This window comes from Raphanus sativus, chromosome 2 (assembly GCF_000801105.2).
Source record: "Raphanus sativus cultivar WK10039 chromosome 2, ASM80110v3, whole genome shotgun sequence".
In the NCBI taxonomy this organism is placed as follows: Eukaryota; Viridiplantae; Streptophyta; class Magnoliopsida; order Brassicales; family Brassicaceae; genus Raphanus; species Raphanus sativus.
In genome coordinates this window covers 32,278,669-32,299,630 of record NC_079512.1, presented here as the reverse complement: position 1 = coordinate 32,299,630, position 20,962 = coordinate 32,278,669, and the positions used below count along the sequence as shown (strand labels likewise).

At 33.0% G+C, this 20,962-nt stretch overlaps 4 protein-coding genes across 5 annotated transcripts in view; 2 read left to right on the top strand and 2 right to left on the bottom strand.

Moving 5' to 3' along the window:
• Window positions 1-20,962, top strand: part of LOC108842100 (glutathione S-transferase T3-like) — a 101,667-nt gene that overhangs the window by 9,780 nt on the left and 70,925 nt on the right. The gene's annotated exons all lie outside the window — the stretch shown is intronic.
• Window positions 106-1,214, bottom strand: LOC108839455 (glycine-rich cell wall structural protein 1-like). The gene is made up of 2 exons (XM_018612216.2): window positions 599-1,214; window positions 106-554 (listed from the first exon to the last, which is right to left on the bottom strand). The coding sequence occupies exons 1-2, from the start codon at window positions 1,212-1,214 to the stop codon at window positions 106-108; spliced, it is 1,065 nt and encodes a 354-aa protein (XP_018467718.2).
• On the bottom strand, window positions 6,384-10,134 carry LOC108842086 (L-ascorbate oxidase homolog). The gene is made up of 6 exons (XM_018614895.2): window positions 9,897-10,134; window positions 9,695-9,804; window positions 8,584-8,854; window positions 7,683-8,131; window positions 7,208-7,576; window positions 6,384-6,928 (listed from the first exon to the last, which is right to left on the bottom strand). Exons 1-6 carry the CDS (start codon window positions 10,029-10,031, stop codon window positions 6,637-6,639), a joined length of 1,626 nt encoding a protein of 541 aa, XP_018470397.1. The 5' UTR covers window positions 10,032-10,134; the 3' UTR covers window positions 6,384-6,636.
• On the top strand, window positions 19,073-20,373 carry LOC108825025 (uncharacterized). Of its 2 annotated transcripts, none has more exons than XM_018598374.2 (2): window positions 19,073-19,202; window positions 19,755-20,373. In XM_018598374.2, the coding sequence occupies exon 2, from the start codon at window positions 19,761-19,763 to the stop codon at window positions 20,154-20,156; it is 396 nt and encodes a 131-aa protein (XP_018453876.1). In that variant the 5' UTR covers window positions 19,073-19,202; window positions 19,755-19,760; the 3' UTR covers window positions 20,157-20,373. The 2 variants fall into 2 exon arrangements, with proteins under 2 accessions (XP_018453876.1, XP_018453881.1); XM_018598379.2 differs by lacking the exon at window positions 19,073-19,202 and adding an exon at window positions 19,203-19,339.

Genomic DNA, 20,962 nt, shown 5'->3' with positions numbered 1-20,962 from the left:
GAGATTTATTACATAAAATAAAATATCTAAAAATCAAAAATTAAAACGAAAATCCTTATCAAATGGAGTTGACAGTGACATAGATATCTATCGCCTCCATATTCCTTAAGGAGAATTTTTATCTCCTTTGATATTGGTTTGATAAGTGGTACCACCACCACTTCCTCCTCCAATGCCAATACCAAAGCCAATGCCCATTCCAAAACCTACTCCTACTCCTCCATTGCTTGTACTGGTTCCTCCTCCCGTCCCATATCCTTCTCCTCTTCCACTTCCACTTCCACTTCCTCCACCGCTACCCCCACCACCACCACCACCACCTCCACCGCCGCCGCCACCTCCTCCACTACCACTACCTTTACCCATACCAAAACCAGCACCATAACCACTACCGTAACCATATCCATTGCTGGAACCAGCACTTCCTCCTCCTCCACCACCACCTCCACCACCACCTCCAACACCAGTACCAGTACCAGCACCGGATCCGCTTCCGTGACCAGAACCTCCATTGGCACCACCACCTTCTCCCCCACCACCACCTCCACCTCCTCCTCCAACACCAACACCAACACCAACACCAGCACCAGCTCCGGACCCACTTCCATGACCGGATCCTCCATTGGCACCACCACCTTCTCCCCACCACCACCTCCACCTCCACCTCCTCCTCCAACACCAACACCAACACCAGCACCAGCTCCGGACCCACTTCCATGACCAGATCCTCCATTGGAACCACCACCTTCTCCACCCCCACCGCCTCCACCACCTCCTGCTCCACCAACTCCAACACCAGCACCAGCTCCGGACCCACTTCCATGACCAGATCCTCCATTGGAACCACCACCTTCTCCACCCCCATCGCCTCCACCACCTCCTGCTCCACCAACTCCAACACCAGCACCAGCTCCGGACCCACTTCCATGACCAGATCCTCCATTGGAACCACCACCTTCTCCACCCCCACCGCCTCCACCACCTCCTGCTCCACCAACTCCAACACCAGCACCCGCACCGGATCCGCTTCCACGACCTGATCCTCCATTGGAACCACCACCTTCTCCACCTCCGCCGCCTCCACCTCCTCCTGCTCCACCAGCTCCAACACCAGCACCCTCACCGGAACCGCTTCCATGACCTGATCCTCCATTGGCACCACCACCTTCTCCGCCGCCACTACCACCACCATAGCCACCACCATAACCATTCATACCAGCCCATACCTTTCTCCATGGCCATACCTTTCACCACCATATCCAGCACCATATCTTTTGGAAGGTTGATTATAAAAACTGCCGCATCCACGCCAACTCCACGAAGAACAATCATCATCCTCATTTTTATTCTCCACATTATCTCCAGAACTCTCAGCAATCAATGCAAAAACAATGCATGAAAGAAGAAGAAGCACGTATAAAAATCTTGAGTGAGTAGCCATTGAAGTCCTCTAGTTGGTTTTCAAAGAACTAGAAAGCAACTTTGGTTTGGTTCCATTTGTGCTTGGTTCTGCTCTGTATTTATAGTGCGAATCAGAGCGGAAGATCGATTATTATTATTATTTTTTAGTATATCAGTTCAATAGTCAGACCAGTGTTGGTCCATATGCATTTACACTTGCTGAGTTTACAAGGTACGTGACCTATAGGGCGCGATATTTTAAAACAAAAATATATATTGAGTAGTGAGAAAAAAGAGATCTAATTAAGTCAATGAAAAAGTCCTACGAAGTCAAAAGTCAGCTGTTCATAGACAAACAGACCAAAAACATGCGTTTTCTTTTTCGCGAAGGAGTGGATATTGTTTTAATATAGTTCAGAATTACCAAATATCCATGTTTCTACTTGTATATTACGTCCATATCGATAAACATTCTAAATTATACTCTTTCTGTTTTATGACTGAAATAAACACGGTGCATTTTTCCGGCTAATGATACCTTTGAATTAGTCATCAACTAATGTTATATACTGTATAAATAAATTAACAAATTGTCAACCTGGATTGGGTGAGTTATCACCAATCAAAACTTCTAATAATATAATTTAACAGTATTGGATTTTCCACTGTTTTCTGATAAATTCTTCCAAAAAGATGATTCAATCATTTTTTATTGGTAATTTTAGTCTACCGATCAGTACTGATCATCATGCATACGAAATGAATCAAATTTTACATAATAGATATGATGGCTAATTATTATTCCACAGTTATTATTTGTAGTTATTTCAAAGTTATCATTTCTAATTAAAATATAATATATTTTCACAGTATAAGTTTACAAAAAAAAAAATTCACAGTATATGATTTTTTTTGGTAAAAAATATTAAGATTCACAGTATTTGATTTTCTAGAATGTAAAAGGCTAAAAGACGATAATGCATTTATAAATCAGGGTACGACTCTCTTTTTTTTCTAAACTCTTTTTTTGAAACACAGGGTTTCAGAAAAAAGGGTAAGATTCTATTTGTTGAAATATGATAATACAAAATATAGCATCAGATTAGATAACTAGTTACGTTGTTAAACAAACCAATCCATATTTGTATGGATAGTATTCGACACTTATAAGGTGTTTCAGACCAAAATTTATTTTGACCAACTCTTAGAACATCATCATCAATCAGGAACTCAGACATATTTTAACATTCAGAAAGACAGCTGTACTAAAAATCATGGCTTTCATTCGTACCCTTACGGAACGATGGAATAACATTTTTACGTGATTCCACAAGTATTTTAACAATCAAAAACGATGGTTTGCATTTCTGCTGACAGAAATATAAAAGATAATCATTGATTGGAAAAGTAGTAAATTATATTGAAAAAATTATAAATCCATCACTTTCATATTACTAAATTATATGTTAATATCATTTTAAATTTTAAAATAAATAGCAATATTTTTTGTGATAAATAATTATGTTAAAAATAAAGTTATATTATAATTTATTTTATAATATTATGAAATGTCAATCTATTATTATTTATTATTGATTTCTTATAAAAGGTGAATACCATATAAAATATTTTGATCAATTAAACATTTATTCCATCATTCCTTAAATTTTGAATTTTCCGCAGCTTAACTAATTTTTTTCCGTGGCTTAACTATTTTTTCTGCTATTTGGCGATTAAGCGATTTTTACCAATCGGAACCTATATAAACCGTATTCCTCGTTTTAAAATATGATATGTGTATAAACAATACCGGCTGATATGTTAGTAAGCTATAAAAATATAGTTAAAATTAATATAATTTCGTTAACAGCATAAAGATTCCTAGTTTTTTAAAAAGAATATTCCTAGTTTATGTGTATTAATTTTTGAATTTCTGAAATATTAACATTAATGTATCAAATAGGAAAAGCCATATGTATAATATATTCTCATCAATTTGCTAGAATATCTTTTATATGAGAAACTCTTTCATTTCTTTCTTTCTTTTTAGTTTTTATATTTTTATTTAGTAAGAAATAATGGACGCATAATGTCATTATCATCAATAATTTATAGTTTTTATATTCTTTTTAGTTCATAGTGACATTATGCACTATGTTTTCATAACATTTATCCAAAATAATATTTTATCACTGTTTTTTTTTTTTTGCAAATACTTTTATCACTGTTACCATATTGAAAATTTGAGTTTTGAAACCTTTAACTTCCAATTGTGTGATCAACATGTTGTCTTGATGTCATATATATTTTGAATTGAGAAAACTCTGGCCAATACATACATAAATATGTATATATATATTCCTGCGGTTCATATGAAATAGTTAAGTCCCATCCCATGTGACTTAAAGAAGCTTTGGGACATATGGATTTGGTGTTTGATATATTTAGATGCATGGGAGTAGTTAGCCTGAGACTAACATTTATCCATGAAACTAAATTATTTTATCATTGTTACCATATTGAAATTTTGATTTTTGAAACCTTTAACTTCAAATAGTGTGATCAACATGTTGACCTGATGTCATATATTGATTGAGGAACTTTGGCCTATATATACATGAATCTGTGTATATATTCCTGAGGTTCATAGGAAATAGTCAAGTCCCACCCATCCCATGTGACTTAAAGAAGCTTTGGGACATAAGGATTTGGTGTTTGGTATATTTAGATGCATAGGAGTAGTTAGTGCCTGTGTGTTTGTGTGTGTGACGATTTCAGATATACATTAACCAATTTGTGAACAATTTTTATATTTGGTTATATATTTATAATTATCTGATTTCTGCCATACCATGTATATGCTAGGTATTTGCGTGAGACTAACAATATCCAGCCAATTGTATTAGGTTAGAAATAATAATTAAAATTAATGAAAATGAGCACCACCATCGACATGCGACCCCTTAGTAACACCATATCCGAAACATTTTAAAAGCTGTTATTTTGTTTCTAGTTAAGATTACACTTTATATTAACTGGGCTTCGTAGCCTGGTGGTAATGGAACCTCGGCTGAGGTGTCCGCCACCCAGCTTCGAAACCCGGCCACAGCGATTTAACATCCTTACTGCTGGGGCGCTGGACCCCTTCGGGGGATATTTGGGAAAGTGGCTGCCCAGACACCAGAGATATCAAAAAAAAAAAAAAAAAAAAAAATTACACTTTATATTCTTCTTGGATCGTAACTCTTTATTTACTATATTCAGTGCACAGTCATGAATTCATATTCCATCCATTATTCTCGTCAATCACTGGTAAAGTTCATATTATATTGAGGGAAAATAACAACTCCACTTAATTAGCTTATATGACCCGTTTCAAATGTTTGAAAAAAACATAACTAAGATTAAAATAGTCTTACTGATATTGTGGCAATTCGCTGGATATTCAAATGAACTGACCCGCATGAATTGATGATGCTTCCCTTCAAAGAAATACATTTTTAGTATGGATACCAAGCGTTCAAAAATATGTAAATGTAATATAAATGTTCATTTTGAATCTTGAAACGCTAAGAGCATCTCCAACCTATTGTTATTTTCACCTCTATAATAGCATTTAGAAGTGAAATTGCTCCAACCCACTTCTATTTCTTCCTCTATAATAGAGATCTCTATTTTTCCCTCTATTTATAGAAGAAGAAATAGCATTCCTCTATTTTTTACTCTATATTTTAGAGATTACTATTTTAGAGGAATACATTGGAGCATATCTCACTTCTATTATAGAGTTCTCCTATTTTAGAGGTGAAAATAGCAAAATACATTGGAGATGGTTTAAAGCGATGACCTTTTTATTAACCATTTTTATTTTTTTGTCAACTAATCATTTTAATTATGTTTAGGAATTATTTAATTTTAGTGTGCTAAGTGCTAACAACTAATGCCATTAAATTACATTTTCAGTTACCAAAAAAAAACATTACATTTGTCAACATATATATACATATGTTTGTGGTAATGTAGAAATACTTATAGCTTTCGACGAGTATTAATTAAAATTTACAATACGTATAAAGAATTTGGGAGCTTAGCGTTGAAGAAAGTCGTAGATGGGAGAAGTCTAGTCTTAGATTGGTACTCGGTAGTTTTAGTGGAAGCAGCTATAGTGGAAGCAGCTAGAGAACTATGGAATAAAGTTTAAACTATGTGTGAACGCATGACCAAATATGGAATACTTCGCTGTAATATATGGCAGCGTTCACTGCATTTTAAATCGTCCAACAGGCGGCGACTTTAGGTTTGTCAATCTCGATCAAATCTTTAGTATGCTTGGTCTAACGTTTTGAGACATTTTCACTTTATGTAATGTTTCGGGCCTATAATCGTGACCAATCTTGACCCCTAACAGAAATCGGACTAATCTTGACCCCTAAAAACAGACTAATCTTGATTCTTGACCCCTAAAGAAGTTCATGACAAATTCTCCTGTCTTTTTCATTTTCAAGATATGTTTTCGCAAACTCTTTAAACCAGTTGATCTCAAATATGTTTTTCTAGTGATGCATTGAAATTTACGTCATTTTCAAAATCAATAAATTCCCCACGTACGGAAAGTTTCTGCGACTCTTTATCTCATTCATCTTCTAGGAGAATATCTTGGCTTCTAGCATCAGCGGATAATTCAATATAATAGATGGCGGATACTCGTGTAGATGAAGTGTAAACTTGGAGACAGAATTGCTGCCCTGAAAAAGCATACGAATATGACCCCTAAAAGTGAGGTACAATTTTTGTTATTTGTCATAAGTTTGTAGGAAATTCTCCTCTCTTGCTGTCGTTGTTTAAGATATTTTACGCAAATCCTTTTAAATCAGCTAATCTTGAGTCTTGCTGGTTCTTGTGGAATGACATTAATACAGATAGTAAGTCTTGTGGTCACGTAATAAAATAATTTTAGAAGTTCTTAAAACAAGTAATGAAAATAGTTTTAAAAACAAGAACACTACATTTGATATCATCATTCAGATTAAATTGAAACCTCAAGTCAACCTCCAAATTGTTTTCGTAACTTTCATGCCGTAGTGAACAAATCCACGAAGCTCGCATTTGTTGTCACCCTCTCGTGACAATACTTTTTTTTTTGTCGACTCGTGACAATACTAAACATTTCAGATCATCCAATCATAAATAAAATATATTAAAAAAAAGTTGAGCCGTTGGATTTTGATATTCGTTCTAGAACGGCCTAGTGTGGCGGCCTCTAGCTCGTCCGCACAGAAGGGCGTTCTTTGGTGGTGGATACTCGTCTCGGTACGAAGTAGAGGACGTGTAAACTCTGAGATAGAATTGTTGCCCTAAATATTGTCTTGCCCAATTCTCTGACCGTATGTTCCACATCCCAACATTGTCTAAAGCTATGTAGATAGCTGTCCATGCCCTCGGGTAAACCTGAACGGTGGATCGTGAAACTGCGTCCCGGAGGTTGTACTTTGATCGGCTCCCCTGTGTCCATTGGCCTCCGTCCATTCTATTATCCAAGAAGATATGTTATACATCAAACATAATTCTAAGATCAAGGTGCTACACTTCCTAAACGGGAAAAGACTTAGATCCACAATGAATCTCTCACCAATTATATTAATATTTACATAGAAAGTTCCCAGTAAAAATCTCTTTTCGCATAAATCTCTTAGTTTTTGAGAACCTTTCTACTTAAATACTAATATAATCGATGATAGATTCTTAACGTGAACGCCCTTATAAATAAAAAAAAAAAAAGAATCGTTAATAAAATTGTCTTTCTTACCCGACGACGAAGAAAGAGTAACCGGAAATGTGCCAAGACTGGACTGAGTTTTCCCAGTTCTGGAAAACAATCTCGATGAACTCTCTGAAGTTAGCAGCCATAACAGAGGATGTAAGGTAAGCTCCGTTCCCACCAGGGGGATTTGTTGGGATGCTTCCTAGGTTAAAAACACCAGGGATCTTGAAGTAGTCGGCTAGCTTCAACGGCGTATCAGGCGCAATAAAAGAGGCACCGTTCACGGCGTATCTTTGCTTGCCATTAATCCAAGGAGCTGAGTTGGCGAGCATGATCGTACGGGCTGGTTTGATCAAACCGTAATGATATGAGCCTTGCGGGTTTGGTCTCGGACCACTCGCGGTTAGATTCCTCCTGTTTATCACATCAAACACACAAACATCAGATACAAAAATCCCAGTCCAGATCCCCTATTTATAGAAGTTACTTGTATACCAAGAAACACGTTTTTTTTTTTTACTTGATAGTTCGAGCTTGGAAAAGCGAAGAGGCAATGTTCAAAGTGGGACCAAATGGAGCAGGACCAGAGACGCCTCTTCTCGAGTTACTGTAATGGAGAATTGAAGTCGTGGTGAGGACTTTCCGCGTGAACCTTGAGGAGACGACAATGTAGTAGTCTTGGGGCGCTTGGTTAGCGGTAACGAGAACAGAGTAAGACTGTCCTAAGTGAACGTCAAGTGAAGTGTAGATGTTTTGAATAGTGTGGGAGCCTTCCACTTCAACAAGCTTCATCGTGTGGCCTTGAATCCTGAAGTTTAATGAAGTCGCGGTCCCAACGTTTGATATTCTGAATCTGTAGGTCTTACCGGGTTGAACCGTGAAGGTATTGCCTCCCCAGCCACGGCCATTGATAAGTACTCCATCAGGGAATGGTAGATTCCTTCCAGCATCCAATAGACGTCTCAAAACCTAATTCAACGGAAGCAATGAGATTTGTTTGCTAAAACCCTAAAACCGGACTAACCCAAACAGGGTCGGTTCAATAATTCTATGGGCTCTAAGAACATTACAACTAATATTTATTTTAAATTTTTAATTAATATCTTTAAGAAGATATTATAAGTAATATTTTATAGAATTTCTGATGAAAAATATATTATTTTATTAATTTTTGGTACAAAAAATGGGGCCCTTGAACAGAAAACAAGGCTGAGAAATGTAACCGGAACTAAACCAAATCATAAAATGGCTTTATCTTTTTTTTTTTTTTTTTTTTTGACAAAAGGTTCAAATGGCTTTATTTGCTTTGTTAGTAAACCGCTAAAACCAAACACCCTAGAAACCGAACCGAATTCAAACTTGAAACCGTATAGTCCAATCTTTCTTGCAATAGAAGTAAGAGAAATAAGGAGTGTACATACATAGTGATTGGTTTTGTACCAATCTCCGGCAAGGAGCCAGAAGTCACCATCAGGAGAAGGGAATGGGACGGGGATGCGAGGACGGCTCCACACACGGATAGCTCCGAATGCACCTGCGGCTTTGTGGAAGGCAAGAGAAGGGAAGTAGTAGAAGCTACCGATTTGATCTTTGACTTGAATTATGTAAGTGAAGTTTTTGCCTGGTGGGATCGGACATGTTGTCCCTATGACTCCATCTTGATATGAGTTTTTCCTCTGTTGGATACCGTTCCTAAGAAGAAACAATATTCGAAGATTAGGTACTTGCTCTAACAAATTAAGATTTTGGGGTTACAATTTGGATATTTTGATAGATCCAGGAGCTTAAAGTAATCATAATGTGGTTCTATTGTTTTCTACTGACAAACTTCACATGTGGCATCGCATGTGACTTTAGTTGCATGGATCTAGTGGAATATTGTAATGTCTGATGGCATCTCTTATTTTATTTATATAGAAAGAGATAAAATATATTTTATCTTTGTGTTGGACAGCCAATCATGTCGGGTGTAAGAAGAGCTTTTAAGGCTCAGAAAAAAAATTGACATGCCCAAAAGAATTAAAACACGAAAATAATTTCGGATTTATTTAATTAAACCACTACACTGCTACATTTTCCTGATTGAAACACTCCTTTAATTAGCTAACAACAAACAATACTAATTTTGTTATAAAGTGCATATACGTTTGTAATAGCATTAAAATCACCGAGAGAGGATAACGAATCTATTTTTATATATTTATTACGAGTATTGTTCATTGGAATATATCTATCTTATATTTTTCCTTGTAGACAAATACATAAGACATACAGACAACACACATTACAACTCATACATGCATAAGTAAGTACTCCTAATGTGTGAGATGAGATGTTTCAAAAACACATTTGTCTAAAAGCTGCATTTAATGAGACAACAAAATAAAATATAGATGCCGTAAATCAAAAGTTAAGATCGTATCCTATTTTCAATCTTTGGTACTCTTTTCCATTCAGAATATTCAACTTTCCTGGCGATCCGTAAAGCAATTTTTTCCAAAGAAAAAAACAAACATTTGTAAAAGAACTTACCAAGAAATGAGGAAAGGCTCTCTCAAGTAATTGAAAACACTGATAATGATATTATCATTTGTGACTGCGTCAATGTGAGGTCCAGGAAACTGCCCGTTTATCAATATTCCCTGCAATTCATAGATCACAATGGAAGATATATTATCACCAGATTTTCTCGGGAAAAACTGAGAAACGTGAAGAAAAGAAACAGTAAAAACACCTGTTGTTTGACACCAAGGGGATAAATGTCACCATACGTTATTTTCCATGTGAAGAATCTATAAGGGTTATCTCCGAAGACACCATTGATAAGAACCAGAAGAAGAACTATAGAGACTTTGCAAGAATCTCTCATTTTTCTCTCTCTTCTTCTGGTTGTTTTTGGGGAGGGGAGTTTTGAGTTATTGATTTGAGTCTGAGACTGTGAAGAGGTGTAGATCCATATACAAAGGATTTTGGAGAATTTATTAAAGATGCTCTCTTAAATTTTATTGGCAGTGGCACCGACGTAATTAATGTATTTGGTATTGTAAATTAATTTTTATTTTGGACATTGTAACTTTCTTTCCAAACAGACAATGTAACTTAATCTCTTCGAGTGTTATCAAATTAACTAGCACTATTAACAATTGATTTGTATTTATAATGGATACCGGGTTCTAGTTAAGAGACTTGTATATACATTTGACATCATTTTGTAGTATTTGTCCACTGCAAAACTTTTTGTAAAATATAAACAATATATTAAACATAACAATATCATTCTTTTTGGTCTTATAAAAAACATTCTTAATAATTCCATCAGATTCAGTAAGCCTAGTATTACCAGGTTTTGAAACTGATTGTAAAATAAATATTTTGTAAATAAAGTTAGTATATTATATCCAAGGGGTTTATATACCATTAAAATATTTTATTTGTCTTAAGATTCTCTGCCTTTTTCCTCTTTTTGATCTCACTCTTCTAAATTTAAGAAATTAATTATTTTAAATGTTCAGTCTCTTTTTGGGTCAAGAGTACATCATCGACCATCGGTCCGCATTGTCCGCAAGCGAAGTGTTTTGAAACGCGGCGTGTGAGCTGTCTGGACGTAGACATCACGTGTATTTATAAATCTTGTTGTGAATCTAATTGGTCATTGGATTTTAAGTAATAGCTGAAGTCAATGCAATACATACGGTGGAGATTATAGATCAGGCTTATTAGTGGTGAGGGTGTACGGTGGACCGTGGATATGAAGCGGACGAGACAAGTTCTGCGCTTTCACGTGCTCGAGTACCACTCTGCACCATAAGCATAGATTGAATAAGAAATACAGACAAAACAATACTGTTATTTGAGATAGTATATTTTATATAATCATAATAGAAAAGCATGGTTATTTCATCACTTGGGCTATTTCTTTTTGTTATAACTTATAAACTTATATTCATACTTCTTGAATTAGTTCCAACAACAAATTATTATTTTTTTGTCATCAACAACAAATTATTGAAATATCAAAATGTATAGTATAATGGTCTTTACCCTCACAAATCAATGATGTGGTATTTAAACAAGATACATTTCATATTTTCGACTGCAGGGCAGTACCATAAGCATGAATAACTGATTATGTTCTCTCCATTTTAAAATGTAAATTGTTAATATTTTTTTGATTATCTTATAATATAAATATTTTCGAAATTTTTAAAAATTATTTTCGAATTTCAAAAATAAAAATTAAAAAAAAAATACTTTGAAAAAATAAAAAAAAAATATAAAATATTTCGAATTTGAAAACATATAATTCAAAACTATAAAAAGATAATTTTATTTTTTTATTTGTTAATAATTTTTATTTATTTATTTGTATTTATATAACTATGATATATAGTCTTTTGCTCCTCTTAAATGAAACATTTTGGTCACTTTTTCTTATATACTAATTTTGTAACAAAAACATAAAAATAGTTTATTGAGAGAATTAACCTTGATTGGATTTTAAAATTTATTTTAATAATATTTTTAGAAAACTGTAATTTTAATATTTATATTTTGTTTTAAGCATTATAGCAGAGAGAGATTATCAAAATCGTTTTCGTCTAGTGATAAAAGGGATGACTGGAGTTTCACCATGGATTTGAGTCTATAGATGCTTTAAGTAACAAAATAATTCAATTTTTTATAGGATTCATTAGATTATTCTTTGAACCTAAATTTTTTTTAGGATTATAAAAAAATCAAGAGAGTATCATTTTTTTTTTCACGTTGAGGTTCCTCACAGTTGAATGTATACATATAGGAACCATGCACCGTGTAAATTTTTTTTTTTTGTCAGCATGCACCGTGTAATTGTTACGACGGAATCCACCGTCTCTCCGTCATCAATAATGTGTGAATAAACCCTTGAAATAAACTGCTGTTATCATAATTTAATGCTATTTAGTTGAGTGTTTTTGTTTTGTCTTTCAGCGAATGCATTCAATTATAGTAGCGTAGCCCTGATTTGCACTAACAATTTACTACACATGAAAATTTAAAAATATGGAATATAATAGAAAAAATGCATTTTAAACTATCAAAATGACATTGTGCCGAAAAAAAAACTTCCAAAATGACATTTACATATACACTAAACTTTGATTTTTATTAGCCTTTCGAACATTTAAAATAACAATTTAAACAAATTAAACTTTTGAACTTTATTTCCGTAGAAAAACTGATGACATAAAAATATGGCGAGGTAAGAAAAATAGTGATTTGGCAAAATGACCAGATACATAGCAAAGCAATGGTGGTTAATTTTAAATTATAGATTATTTTTAACTAAAATATTAAATTAAAAATTTTCTTTCTTTTTAATAAAAATATGCTTAAAATTTTGAAAATTGAAAACTTTTTTTAAACTAAAATTTAATCAAAAATAAATAAAAACGAAATAATTTTCTTTTAAAAAACATAAGATATCATGCTATTAAAAAGATAAATAGCAAATATATATATAAACAAAATTAAGTTTAAAATCTTATTAATAAACCATATAAATATATTTGTAAATACAGTAAACATAAAATATTATAGTATAATATTTTCGATGATAAAAGTTAAATTAAATGGTAAAACCAACAAAAAACAAAATATATTACTTTTAGGTGATATGTGGGTGATAAAGTAGCATAGACCGCTTTGCCAAAAAAAAACTAGCATAGACTGCTCTCATATAATTGATATTTTTTTGTTAATTCCACTTCTCCCGTTAGATCTTTTTATCTTTGAAAAATGTTATACTATAATAATTTGTTTAACTATACTTAAAAATCCAATTATATATTCAATGATTTTGAATTTATTTTTTGTTTATATATATATATATATATATTTCTATATTCGTAGTTTTATAGCATGACATTTTATATTTCATAAAATTCAAAAAATCATTTATTTATTCTTTTATTGAATTTAATTTTTGGAAACTTAAAAATTTCTAGCTTTATCAGTATAGTTTTCTATCTTTTCATTTTTATTATTTATTTAGTAATTATACAAATTTAAATAATTAATATTTTACATTTTATCGTTATTTATCTAATCATTGTGTTAAAAAAATTATACATCATGCTTTTACGTCATCAATTTTCTGGTAAAAAAATTATTTATATGTTAAAATCATTATTGTGAATGTTAGAAACGTTAGTGAAAAATTAAGGTTTAAAATAATCTTAATTCTTAAAATGCAATTTCTTGAATACTATATGAAATTAAAAGTTTTGGGAAACAGTAAAATACATTTGATAAAATATGTATAAAAGTTATGTTAAAAGGAAAATATGTATAAAATTGCTAAATCTTGTTGAGAAATTTTTAACCTCATTCTAGTTTTTATATAAAATTTAGAGTAATTCAATCTTACATTTATTTTTTTGCTCTGTAATATTAAAAAAAAGATTATTCTGTTTATAAAGTTATTCATTCATTTTTTATTCATCTTTCTATTTTTTTATTTTGAAGTAGAATAGCATTAGAATATAATCAAACTTTATTATAAAAATATTATATTTTAAAATAGAATAATCTATTGGAAAGAGCTTAAGGGCAGACGCATTAAAGGTTCAGGAGGGAAGGTTTCACGCTTCCCAAAAAGAAAAATATTATAATAATGAATTTGAGTGATCCCGTTTCTTTGCGCCCCTTCTGGACGAACCGATTCAGCACTGTATTGGCAGGCTCCACGCCGCGTGGTGGCCCGCAATTAGTCCACATATTATTATTTTTTTTTCTTTTTTAGTAGTCAAACAAAAAAAATAATAAAAATAATAAAAAATTAAACTTATGATTCTCTCCCCAAGATCACTGATGCGGATGCCCTAAGTCACTTGGCAATAAGTTCATTCATGTATTCGTATTGATAAAACGTATAATTTCGAGAGGGCCAATTGACAATATAATAATGGATCGGGTAAGAATTCACTATCTGACTATAAGGCCCAACTATCCAAAGCTACAAGGCCCAAATACCAAATACAAACCCTTTGCATGTCCATATACCTACATAGTTTTAGTTTGGTTGGGTATATGTCATATGTGAACACTTATTTAAGAGTTGAGTTGTTGCAGATCCAAATAGGACATTAGGATGTACCAGTTGAATGTCTGAGTAATAGCTAAATGTAATTCGAATTCTATAGACTCACACGTTAGACCTAGCTCATGTATTATAAGTTCTTGACTACACCTTGAACCGTCCGACCGGACGGGTATTTATTTTATATTTTAGTTTTTTGTTTATATTAAATGATGAATTTACGATATTTTAAACATAAATTTTAGACTAAAAATAAATTTTGGTAGTAATAATAAAAAGTTAAAATTAAAAATTTAATTAAATATTCAGATATAAAATTTAAATTTTCTAACTAAAATAATATAAAAGCGGGTCATATTTTTTTTAATTCTAAAATCTTAGCATCTCTTATAAACAAATAAAATAAATTTATAAAAAATAAAATATATAAACATATTTAGAACTATAATTTCTATTAAAATAAATTTATTAAAGAAAATAATCTTGAGTTGTTGTTATTTATTTATAGATACGACCCGTAACTGTATTTTCACTTTAATTTTTTCTGTGTACTAATGATATAATATATATATGTACATTAAACTCTATAACACTATTGTTAATATTACATTTTTAAAAATATTTTTTTATTTATTATGTTAAATAATTATATTTTATGATTTTAATTGTCTATTATATCACATTATATCATATAAACAAATCCAATATTTATAACTAATTGAACTTATATTTTGAAACCATTATACTAATAATATATGAATAAATTATTTTATATTATATTTATATGTTATATAAATTGATTATGTTATGTGATTTTAATATTTAATAAGTTAATACAAAATATATAGAGAAATTGATTTTGGTTAATATATGATTAAGGAAATTTATTATTTAAATTAGAAAAAATATTAAATGTTAAATCTATTATTTAAATTTAAATTAGGAAAATACATTTATTAGTCAGAAAAGATAATAATAATTAAGGAATCTAAATCAGAAAAGACAACAATAATTTTGGAAAACACATTAAATAAACTGAAAAAGACAAGCATTAAAATAAGAAACTTAGTTAATTTTCAGTGGCATGCCCTTGTAAATAAAACTGAAAATTAAGAGGTATTTTTTATTAGGTACTTCTCTTTTAATAAGATAGATGACTATTGCCTAGCAAAAGAATTGTAGGGCTGTAGAATTCGTTACGATTTCATAATATTATTTAATTAATCAGATACATAAATAACGACAACCTGAATTAAAAACTTACATAAGAAGTATCCAGCTATAATCAAAATTATAAATATGTATATATTAATAATCACAAATTCACAACTAATCATCTTACTTGTATGTCTATTCATCATATATCTTCAGAGTTCAGCACAACTGATTTTTTTTTTTGGGTAAAATGTTAAATCACAACTGAATTATTGTTACAAAATAAATAGAAAGCAAACTAAACATGTGATAATAATTTAATGTTGGCAGATGCATTAGAAATTTAGAATGCTTAGTTAGGTGAAGCATAGCATAATACCATTAAGTTGGTAAACCTTTTCCACGATAGCTTTTAGATTAAATAAGCCCATGTTGTGCCTATTCCGATGAACATGAAATAGACATCCAAAAAAGTGTTTAGATCTTCTGTATCTTTTCATTAATGGTTTAGTGCTCCACTAGCTAGTGACCTTTGCACCAAAAATGTTATCATCCTCGGTCAGAAAAAAAAGTTACTTTCCTGGTTACATTCCAAATAATATAATACTTACGGATATGAAAATATAATAGTAATTAATTTTTCTTAATAATACATACACACTGAACATGTCTATTTTATTTTTGTAACTGGCATTAACATGTCCATGTTGTTGAGTTTACAAAAGTTAAAAACAATTTAAAATTTCTCTAAGACTATGACATGCATGTTTAGGTTGTTCAAAACAATTTAAAATTTTGAGATGTAAAGGCCAAGACATTTGTTATGAGCCTGTGACTGAAATTTCGTCAAAAATTGTTGTAAATTTTTTTCTGATTTCAACTAAATGTGTGGTAAGATAAAGAGCATATTTGTACTCCAACAAAATAAAAAGCATAAACTTTAATCAAGTATTCAATTCATGTGAGTAATAAAATTTGTCACTTAGCTATATATATGACACATAACTATATCTTATGCCTCATTTAGAAAACTAGAGTTAACTATTCACTAGTATCAATTTCATGAAAGATTATATAAGTTTTGATCGAAAGATTTTTGAACGAAATATCCACAATTATAAAAGAAATCGACTGATTTATATACTACGACAACAACAAAAAAAAACTTTTTGTCAGCAGCAAAAAAAAGTTATAGAGGTTGAATGTGTTACAACAGATTAATATGTACAGCAGAATGTATTTTGGATTATTATTTCTGGACATATAATGTAGAGACAATTGGGCTAATATACCCCAATCATAGAAAAATTAAGTAAGTACCCGATTGCAACAAAAACTAATTGGGCCGTACATTTTTGCGTCCCCCATCTCCGAAATACCCCTACCGTCTGTAAAATTGAGGCAAAAAGGTGAACAGGGCTCGATTCGGCGTGATCTTCAAAAGTACAAACCTAAGATACTACTCTGACATTGATTTTCGGCTATTATCCACCTCAAATGCTAATTGTTTTTCTCTTTTATGCAGGATATCAGGGGAAACCAAGGATAGTCCTCCAGAAATCTCCTTGTATCGGATAATGGCAGGATTTAGAGGTTACACCCAAATCTTTAGAATTTTCATTGGTGTATTTAATGGGATTCTGGAGAAACATAGATCGTTATCGGGTCAGGATTGAGCTGTTCATGTCGATCAGGATTGAGCATCAATCGACTAGGCTGATGGTTACAGTCGGTAACGATGTTGTTGCCAGCTATCTACTCCAGAGGCGTGTTAACTACACCGTTATCGGGTCCTCTAAGGGGTGACCAATGTTAACCGGCAATCTTACCAGCTTACAAATGATGGTAACGTCCATGAACTGGCCGGATATGGCAACTCAGCTCGTAGGGCTGCTCTTGATGGGGCTGGATTCTGGGAAGGAATGCTCGCGCAGTGCATCATGTTCTCGAGCCATCAGTTCCTTTCTAATGTATGCGCTGATGAAGATGTAACTTTGGGGGAAAAGGATGCATTAGGTGTGATGATGCATGAGCCTGATGGTTACATAGAAACTAGCAAGGGGTCAGACTCTTCAACGGATTCTTCGTCTGACCCAGTCGAGCATGCATATGACCTATTTAAGAGCGGGATAATCCGTTTGCAGAGGAACAACATGTGGCGCCTGCAGTGGCAAACGTGGCTTTGAACACTGGTAAGTTAGTTTCTTTCCGGTTTGTTTTATTGTTTTGTGTAGAGATCCATAAACATTGGTATACGCTAACATTTTGCTTGTGTTATATTTGAAACAGTTGAGCCCCAACCAGCGAGAAAGGCATGTTCCATAATTGAGTACATTACGAAGGAGAAAGAGAAAGTGTGCAATGAAAACGAAGGTAAGAAGGAGCGGAGTTACACGAGCGGACACCGTAGTCCTCTAATGTCTAACCCAAACTTCTCAAATCCTATTGCAGAGGCAGACACAAAAGATGAAGGTACGCTAATGTCTTCGTCTTAATTATTATCTTCAAAAGATAACCGACAATATTACTTGTTAGCAGTTGTGATTGATTAGTGGATGTTAACATCAAATTGCCTAATTAGTAACCGTTTCTCTCAAAAGAGAAACTTTGTATTAGCTGTTGTGATTGTTTAGTAACAGTAATTCTTCAATTTTAACAGATTCAGATGAGGAAGCAGAGAAGCATCTGTTTGTCGGGCAGGTTTTCATGGACCGTTCGGCTTTCAAGACTCACATGTATGATAGCAGACACAGAAATTTCTAGCATGTATGATAGCAAACACAAAAGTTCTTAGCATATATGATTGCTTCAGTGGAATGGTCGGAGGAAACAGTTAGATGGTGAAAGTATAACAAACCATTAATTTATACATGTATGGTAGCAAATACAAAAGTTCCTAGCATGTAATTTAAATGATAGCAGATACTAGGTTTGTTGCACTTCGCAAGATGGTTAACGGCTACAAGGATCTTTATCCGTTAACTAATATGTTAGCAGGTATAAGGATTGTTGTGTGTACTTACAATGTTAGCGGATACAAAGACTATTGTATGTAAACAAAGTAATACGTGTATTTGTTGACTGTTACCTTAATATTGTAGTGAGTAACATCGACTGATAACATGTAATATAGGCGGTTGCAGAATGAACTATCTAGTGATACACAAACGACTTGTATGATACACAAACGACCTGAAAAGTACGTAAACAAAGTAATATGTGTATTTGTTGACTGTTACCTTAGTATTGGAAAATAATGCTATTTCTAAAGGGTTCGCCTTGCACGAAAATGTAAAAGGTGATTTTTCAGTTCCCATTCCCGTCATTAAAATTGAAAGACTAAAAATAATGTAGAGCAATCTCGAAACCTTGAGAGACATGCCGTGTAATAGAGTGGTCTACTAATAGCTTCTGATACCATAGGCCGTGTAGTCAATATGGTAAGTGTGTTAGGAGGTAGGGGTGAAATGGTATTAAAAGAAAAGGAAGCAGTAGGGTGGCATTTGTTTAATTTCGAATATTTTTATGTATATACGTCCTAATTTCTCTATAATGTATAGAATACATATATTTATAAGAAATAATAAGTATGTTAAATTCTTAATTTTTTTTTGAACACCGCTTAAATTCTTAATTATTTATACAAATTAGTTATAAAACATTTCCCGGTAAAAAGAAAGAAAGTAAAGGGCTAATGGGCTACGAAGCCCAACGCTAAACCCTGACTGTGTTCTTCCTCCTCTGCGCCGCTTTCTCACTCTTCGTTACTTCCTTCTCGGATCTTCCTCCCCTGGTTTCGTCTTCGATGTAAGTTTTATTTTTCTCTCATTCCCTTCTTCCTTAGCTCGTGTCGATCTCAAAGTAGATCGCTTTAGTTAGGAATCAAGCAAAAAGAGATGAACTAAGCCTAGCTGTTACATTTCTATTGCACAATCATTACCTAGGTTAGTCGAGAGGGATTCGATCCCAGATTCTTTAGATTTGGTAATTGAAATTTGATTGTGAATGTTTATGTTGCGTCGAGTCTATCAAAACCAATCTGCTCTTAGTTTTGTTTGATATGTTGTGTCAGTTTTTACTGTCTCTATTATGATGCTCTTTCATTACCAACAAACATCTCTCGATGTCTTCAAAGTTATGTTCTTTGCTTCAATGCATCATAACATTGTAAAATACAATCTTTTAATTAGTTTCCTCTGCTTTTAATTTAGAGGTTTTTTCAACAAAGCCTGAGCTAATTGTATTACAGTTATCAACTAAGCTTCAGATTATAAGTTTGTGGTAGTTTGATTACAAACTACCAATTCTTGCTTTTGTGATGTGTTTAAATAATTGTGATTCTCTTTGCTATTGCTGCAGAAGCAAATGGCTGGAAAAGCTGCGGAAGCCGTGGCAAAGACCGTGACGGCGGCGATTCAGCATCCGTGGAGGGCGAAGCTGGATAAGTACAGAACCGAGCTGACGAAAGGAGTGTGGGGTTACTGGGAGATGGGAGCGTGGAAGCCTTTAGGGATAAGCGCACGGAGGAGGGCGATGCTGAGGAAAGAAGTGTTGACAGCTGGGGAGGATTGGCCTTACGATCCAGAGAGGAAAGCGATGAGGACGAAGAGGAAAGGGCACAAGTGCGATAGAATCTCAGCTGAGAAAAGAGAGAACACGGCGAAGCTGATGCTGAAGATGCCTCAGATGCTGCTTGATTACAAGAAGAGAAGGTGGGAGAAGAAGATGAAGGAAGAGGAGAAAGCTAAAGAAGATAAGTGATTTGGTGGAGGTTGTGTCATCCTTTAGTCTATGGATGTGAAACAAAAAGTCTGGTTGAGTAGTAATAATCCGGTCTGTGATCGTATGAAATCTGGGATTTGATGTTCCATTGATGGTGGAATGCTTTTGCATTATGTGTTTCTTTACTTTTTTTTTGTTGTCCTAATTTGAACTGAAACCAAACGTTGTTGAGGTTAGGATTGAATTTGTTGGATCAGAGCTCAGACTAATTTTGACTTCAAAATTTGGTTAATCAGCTAATACATCTGCAATTTCTAGGAGAAATTAGTAGGCCAAGAAATTGTATTTTATGTATGAGTTAAAAGAACTATACTAAATGATAAAATCGCAATGTAGCAAAAACATAGATCACAAACTATTTCGTGCTGTTTTACAAATATATACATTTAAATGCATCTGTGTTACAAAAAAACATTTAAATGCATTTATTTTCTTTTGTTAATAACACGATTTCAACTATATCATGTCGAATCTCATTAAATTTAGCTAAAGTTTGTTGTGAATCTCATTAAATTTAGCTAAATATTCTTAATCAGATTTCTAGAATATATTTATTTCTAGAATAAAATAAAAATATATGAATAGAACATTTAAAACATTTGGTTAGTTAAGTTATTAGAGAAAAAAGTGTTGTTCGGCCAATGTTGACGACGTTTCTTTACCACACACACGACGAAAAGTGACGGAAGCAATGAGATACCAAAAGAATAAAAAGAAATGCCGCCACCTAAAATTGGAAAAGGCGTCCAGGTTCAACGAACCTAGTTTCACCTGCTTCTCTTATA